The following is a 6,643-nucleotide window of genomic DNA, read 5'->3' on the forward strand; positions in this document are numbered from 1 at the left end:
GACGTGCACATGTCAGCGACTAAGCCAATACATTGTTTGTTATAACCCTGTAGCCTGCAGTTTATAGCACAACTAGTTACAGGTTTTTATAGCATCTATTTAGTATTTTGGAAAAAAAAAATGGTTATAAATATAATTGTTATATTCTATTGTACTTTATAGCCAGAAGTTATATTAGTATTAACAACCCTCCCTGCTCCGGCAGCAGTGCCCAGCTCCCGGACCACTGCCAGGAGAGCGGGATTGGGGCCGGGACCCCTGGCACAGCGGGGCTGGGGGCTGGGATGGCAGAGGATCAGTGCATCCCCTGACCCCTGCAGCACTTGGGATCAAACCGCCTTGCCCCCCTGCCCATAAATATGCCCTCATCCCAAAGTGTTACCGCTCTGCCACCACCTCCTCGTCCCGCTCTGTGTTTCCTCGCTCGGCTCTACGTCCACGCAGAGATAACCTGCTGCCGAGCTGGGGGGAGGCTGAGGATGTCCCCAGCTGTCTCCAGGGGCAGAAAGGTGGAAAAAAATATATCGTTTTCTGCCCCGTGTGTGTGTGCTGAGCCAGGAGGTGTCACACAGCCCGAGGTGGGCTCGGTGCAGCCCCGATGAGGATGCTCGCCCTCTCCTCCTCCTGGAGGTGCATCACGGTTTCCAGGACCTGGCTCCCCTTTCCCCCTGGACTTCTCGTTGGAGATTCCCAAGGCGTCTCCACCTCCTGAAATGCCCTGCACCCCTTTACTTGAACCCGAATTAAAATCAGGTCTGTCCCCCTTGTTCTGTACCCGCCTCGCTGCTCCTTGCTCGTGGCGCCGGACCGCTCGCAGCCCCGCCGCGGCGCTGGAAGCCCCCTGGGGACACCGCGTTCCCCCTGGCAGGATCCTTGCCACCAGCAGGGCTCGCTGCCCACGGAACCGGTCACCGAGGACTTCTCCCTCCCTGCCCACACAGAAAAGCTGCTGGGAGAGAAGAGGCTTTGGTACAGCTCTTATTGCACAAGCACCGACCGCTGCCGCCGCCCCGTGCCACCCCTGCGGACGCGTCCTTGCCGGAGCAGCCTTAATGCAGGGGGGGCTGCTCCAAACCAGGGCCCGTGGGGAAATGCCAGCAGAGCATCAGGAAAATCGTCTCACCCTGCCCTGAGCTCAGCAGGCCGGTAGGGCTCTGCGTGCTGGAAGGCTCAGGCGTCCTTGGTTCCATTGCGCAGATGGGGAAGACCGAGGCACGCAGTGGTGTCCCCAGAAGCAAACGCCTCGCGCTGCCTGCGCTGACCTCCTGGGGCTCAGCCCCCAATTTGGGCACCGTGGCTCTCACAAGCAAGCGGTCCCCCAAAACCCAAGGGGTATGGGGTCAGACCCACGCCTCCTCATCGTCCTCGGTGAGCCAGGCGCCGCTGTCGGCTGGAGAGGGCTTGGTTGTGGGGTGCGCGCCCCCGGGCTGCGGGCGTCGCGCCGGGGCTGGGGGGCGATGCTGGCCCCGGGCACGGGGCAGGCGCTGCCCCAGCGGGGTGGGGATGCGTGAGGGGCCCTTCCCGGGCCGGTGGTCCCGCCGGGGACGCACTTTGGGCCGCAGCTTCAGCTTGTAGATGGAGGGCACGCGCTCGGGTTTCTTCAGGCAGCGCCGGGGTTTCGGCAGGGTGGCTGCCCTCGTGCCCTGCGGGGTCTGGGCCCCCGCTGCCAGCTCCTCCGTGGTCCCCCCAGCTGGGAGGGTGGCACACTGCGGGGTGGCCATGGGGGGTTTTGGGGCCACCCAGCTCTCCATCTCCACAGGGCGCAGGGGCTGCCGGTTTTGGGAGAGCTCCTCCAGCACCCTGTCGTAGCCTGGGGGCTGTGAGTGTGCCCAGCACCCCTGGAGCCCCGAGCCCCCCCTGCCATGGCCACAGGTTCCCCCCGGTTCATCTGCTGGCACCCCGGGGCTCTCAGCATCCTTGGCTGGTGGGCTCGTGGCTGGGTGGCACCGCTGGGGCCCCTCCCCAGCAGCACAGCCCTTGCACCCGTTTGCAATAGGGGACAGAGGGGTCAGGGGCCGGCAGCCAGCCGGGCTGGCTTTGCTGGGGGGTTTAACACTTCTGTCCCCTTTTGGAGCTTGGCTCAAAGAGTTTTGGGGTGGTGCTGGATGGCCACGTCCACAGGCTGCCCGGTTCCCTTCCTGGGAGCTTTTCCTGCTCTGTGATGCCCCCCGGGCATCGCGGTGCGGGGAGGAAGACCTGACCTTGATGGGGCTGTGGGCACGGGGCACGGCGGCAGCAGGGACCCCTGCTTGCTGCAGCCTGGCAGCCCCCACGGACGAGTTCCCCCCTTGCTGGGTGGTTTTTGGAGGCAGCGGTGCCCGACTCTGGGCACTGGGGGCCCTGCCCCTGCCCTGTGCTGCTGCAGAACGGGGGGTCCCCAGGATACTCCCAGGTGGCACCTCGGGGACCCCCGCACTGCCCCGTGTGCCTGGGGCCCGCCGGGACGGGGTAGGTGCCCGCTGCGTGGCCCCACAGCCGGGGGTGCTGGGTCGAGCGGGGGACCTCGGCGGTGGCTCCCGTGTCCTACAAGGAGAGAGAGACAGAGGGGGGTGCACAGAGCCACCGCGTCCCCCTGCATCCAGGGATGGGACAAAAAGCACCCCAAAAAGTGGTGGTTTTGGGGTACGAAGCCGCTCTGCACCTCACCTGCCCGAAGGGACCCTCCGGGGCTGCGCTGGCTCCCGGTGAGGGCTGGCACCCGGCGAGGGGGTGGCGGGGCGCAGAGGGCCGGAGCGGGGGGCCTGGGGGGCGCGGGGTCCCCATGCCACGGGGGGCAGCGGGCTCTGCGAGCGGCTGACCAGCAGCGAGGGCTGCCTGCGGCCGGGGGCCGGGGGGGCTTTGCAGAGCTGGACCTCGTGCTGCACCTGCTGGGGGGGCCTGCTCCGGGTGTGCTGCTTGTGAGCTGCGGGGGAAGACGGGGCTCAGCCACCGCCACCCCCTCCCCATCACCTTCACAGACCCCAACCCTGGGGAGGGGTTTCCAGGACCCCCCCCCACCCCACCCCAGTGCTGTCAGCCAGGGATGCTCCCCGCAGCCCCCAGCACCTTGCAGAAGGGATTTGGGCCTCGCCAAGGTCTCTTTCCTTCCCAAAGTCTGCCGTGACCTCTAGCGGCCACCCAGCAAGAGCCATACCCCAAAGCAACGATTTCCCAGCGAAACATTGGGGTTGGGGGGCCTCCTGCTCCTGGAAACCCCCATAAGCAGCGATGAGCCCCCCCCCTTTCTCCCCTCCCAGGGGCACGGGCACTCACAGAGCGAGGTGCAGCGGCACGGGTCGTGCTTGTCCAGGTAGTGCTGCAGCGTGTCCCAGCCGCCCCCGACCCGCACCATGACGTGTTCCCGCAGGATCTGCACGAGGAGCAGCACCATCAGCCCCGCTTCACCCAGCACCATCGATTTGGGGGGGGTTTCATCTCCCTTTGATGTCCCACTGCGTGTTTTGTCACCCCAGGGAGGGTCTGGCCGGGGTGGGAGGCTTTTGGGAAGCTCCCTGCTCCACCTGAGCCCTTTGGGAAGCCCTCCACACCCAGGCAGGGGCTGAGCATCAGCCCCAAACAGGGTTCCCATCACCTGTAGGGCCAGCTTAGCCCCAAACAGGAGGTTTTGTCCCACACCCACAGATGGTTACATCCATGCAAACCCACACCGCGGGCCCCAGCTGCCCTATTTTGTGGATAATTATCAAAAACCCTATGTTGGCCCTGTCGGGGGATGGATTTAGGGAGCTAAACTGGGAGCTGAGGCAGGACTGCTGGTGCCCACACCCTGAAAGCCCCCCAAAACGGGCTCACCCGGACAAAGATGAGGGTGTCGGAGTCGCCCACGCGGTATTTCCCGTCCGATATCTTAATCATGGGGAACTGCACGGGGCAGGTGCAGCGGCTCACCAGGTGCTGGACCTGCGGGCAGCGGGGATGGCTCTCATCATCCCCATCATCCCCATAATTCCCATCCCCATTATCCCCATCCCAATCATCTCCATCATCCCATCATCCCCATCCCCATCATCCCCACCATCTCCATCCCAACCACCACCATCCCCTCCATCCCCCCCCCACCCTACCATCTGGTCGAGGTTTCGGAGGTCCCGGGGTTCCCTGGGGGGCCGTGGCAGGGGGGTGTCCTTGGGGGGCAGGTGCAGCTCCTGCCGCAGCTCCTCCTCGATCTCCTCCTCCATCTGCACCAGGGTGGGGGCGCGCATGCCGAAGCGGGCGGCGCGGCGCGCCAGCTCCAGCAGGCAGAGCACGAAGTTCTTCTCGTTCTTCCGCAGCACCAGGTCCTCCGTCTCGAACATCAGGACGTCTGGGGCAGGTGCACCAGGGGACGGGGACAAAGGGGTTGTGGGGGGGGGCACAGGCATAGAGAAAACCCACCCGCGGGGGTGTTGTTTCCCTGAGGAGCGGCTCTGCCCACCTCGCTGTGCCATCCCACGGATGCTGGGAGCGTGGCTGGGTGCAGAAAGGGTTGGGATAAATTCATGGGGGGGATGTTCCCTTGGGCATCTCCACGCGGAGATGCTGAGGCTGTTTTGTGGCATCCCAGAGCCACACACACACAGCTGGGTGTGCTGAGGACATTTCACTCCATGCCCATGGCACTTCCCAGGCACCGCTGCTGGTGGGGACACGGTGACAGCCCCCAGGGTGCTCCCGGTCCTTATGGCCGAGATGGTGCCGTGCGTGGCAGGGCCGTGCGCCCTTGTGCCCTTCCCATTCCCATCCCCATTTTTCCACCCGAGCAAACACACCCACCACGTGCCAGCACCCCACAAAGCCACCGCCAAGCCAGGAGGAGTTTGTGCGAGCCCAGCTTGGTGCAGAAATCCCAGCTCGGGCACTGGGGTGGCACCGGCCTTGGGCACACACGGGAAAACACCGAGGGCGATGCCAGGAGCAGCTGGAGGGGAACTGCACACCACATCCCGGGGCTGCTGGATCCCGAGGCCTTACCTTTAATCCCCATCTCCTTCCTGCACCACTGGATGAAGTTGGAGACGTTGTCCCTGGCCTGGAAGGTGCCCGGCTGTGCCGCCAGGTTGCAGGCGACACCGGCCGCGGGCAGGCGGAGGCGGCGAGCTGCGGCGGGGCAGGCACGGGCAAACTCCCCGGCAGCTTGGGCAACGTGGTTGGCGTGGGAGCAGAGCACGGCCCCCGTCTCCAGCACCTCCAGGAAGGTGCCCGCCTCGATGTCCAGGTCGTAGAGCTCCTTCAGCCACTCGGCCAGGTCCTCCTTCATGGCGCACAGGTACTGCTGGCTGGAGCGGTAGGGACGGATGCTCCTCTCCGCGGCACCCGGCGCCCCCCACATCGTGCCATAAAATCCCGGGCTGGGAGGAGGCAGAGGGAGAAGAAGGGCGATGGGGACACAGGGAGCTGCCCCACCGTGTCCCCAGCCCACCTCCCCACTCACCCCGTGCTGCTCGCTCTCTGCCACCAGGGCCACCAGGAGGGGGACACCGCTCGTCCCCTCGAGGGCTGGCTGCCTGTGGGGTGCCGGAGCCCTTCTGGGGTCTCAGGGCTGTGCGAGGCAGCCCCGGGAAGGGAAATGTCCCTCCTGGGCAGTGGGTGTTTTGTTTCCTTCCCAAGTGCTGCTCCCTTCTCCTTGGTGACAAGGGACTGGCTGCAAACACTCCCCGTTAACCCTCCAGCGCCTGCTGCTCCTCCAGGAGCCCCGCTCCCTCTCTGTGCCCCGGAGGTGGATTTGCCCACTAAATGCCCCCAGTTTGGGGCAGTAGAGGGCTAGAGGGCAGCTCCTCAGCACCCCAAGCCATTCACAGCCCCAAAAGAGGGGGGATTGCCCCCTCCCCACCACCCTTACACCTGCTTGCACTGCAGGTGAAGTGACCTGGGGGCCCTGTGAGCCCTATCTTCAGGGCTCGGTGCCACCCAGCCACAGCTTTGTACCCATTTTACAGGCCCAGATGGGGGTCACTGAGACCCCCCCTTGCACGCCCACCCTCCCCATGGCAAGGAGCCTGCACAGGCAGGGAGCACAGGTACAGACAGGTACGAGGCCAATCTCAGCATGGGTGCAGCGTGAGGACCTCCGGGCACAGCACAGGGACGATGCTCGGACCAGCCCCTCCGCACCCTCCCCATGCACACCTTGGCAAAACCCCAGGGTTTTGCAAAGTTGTAGGGCTGGGGCAGAAATCCCACGGGAAGAGCTGGTCCTGCCAGTGGCTGTGCTCCCAAACCTTCCCATGGGGGTTTCTGTGTGACCTGGAAACGCAGCGGGTAGCAGCAGAGCCACCACGGCCACCGCCTGCTCCGGGCTTTGGCAGCGAGGTGCAGCCCCGAGCCCCAAGTTTTGCACTGTGTCAGGGCTCAGCCTGCAAAAAAAAAAAAAAAAACTCAATCCTCTCCCCCAGGCTTCTTCCTGAAAAAGCAAAATGAAAAAAAAGCCTTTGGGGTTTCTTTGCCCTGTGCTCCCTTGCGATCTCTGTGCTGTGAGGCCCTGAACAAGAGCCAAGCTCCTCCGCAGAGGGCACGGCGCCAGGAGCTGGGGCTTCACGGCGATCACCACGGGGCACAGCAGCGAGTGGGCACTCCGGGAATCTGCAGCCTCGCAGGGCTCCAAACCAAAAGCTGTTGCAGAGCACCCCAGCTCCGAGGTGCTGGTGCAAAAAGCAGCTCTGCCAGT

General features: G+C 64.7%; 1 protein-coding gene across 1 annotated transcript; it reads right to left on the reverse strand.

Moving 5' to 3' along the window:
* Positions 1-14: 14 nt before the first annotated feature.
* GAS2L2 (growth arrest specific 2 like 2) lies at positions 15-6,366 on the reverse strand. Its single transcript, XM_072025966.1, has 7 exons — positions 5,411-6,366; positions 4,951-5,327; positions 4,065-4,303; positions 3,793-3,900; positions 3,253-3,349; positions 2,647-2,902; positions 15-2,523 (listed from the first exon to the last, which is right to left on the reverse strand). The coding sequence occupies exons 2-7, from the start codon at positions 5,306-5,308 to the stop codon at positions 1,341-1,343; spliced, it is 2,241 nt and encodes a 746-aa protein (XP_071882067.1). The 5' UTR covers positions 5,309-5,327; positions 5,411-6,366; the 3' UTR covers positions 15-1,340.
* Positions 6,367-6,643: the final 277 nt, after the last annotated feature.

Source organism: Anas platyrhynchos, chromosome 20 (assembly GCF_047663525.1).
Source record: "Anas platyrhynchos isolate ZD024472 breed Pekin duck chromosome 20, IASCAAS_PekinDuck_T2T, whole genome shotgun sequence".
In the NCBI taxonomy this organism is placed as follows: Eukaryota; Metazoa; Chordata; class Aves; order Anseriformes; family Anatidae; genus Anas; species Anas platyrhynchos.

Excerpts from the sequence above, each read along its gene's own strand:
- GAS2L2 (XM_072025966.1), bottom strand. The coding sequence starts at position 5,308 with ATGTGGGGGGCGCCGGGTGCCGCGGAGAGGAGCATCCGTCCCTACCGC. Across the intron at positions 3,901-4,064 it reads TCCGAAACCTCGACCAGATG|GTCCAGCACCTGGTGAGCCG; the intron begins GTAGGGTGGGGG and ends CGCTGCCCGCAG. Across the intron at positions 3,350-3,792 it reads ACACCCTCATCTTTGTCCGG|ATCCTGCGGGAACACGTCAT; the intron begins GTGAGCCCGTTT and ends CTCCTCGTGCAG.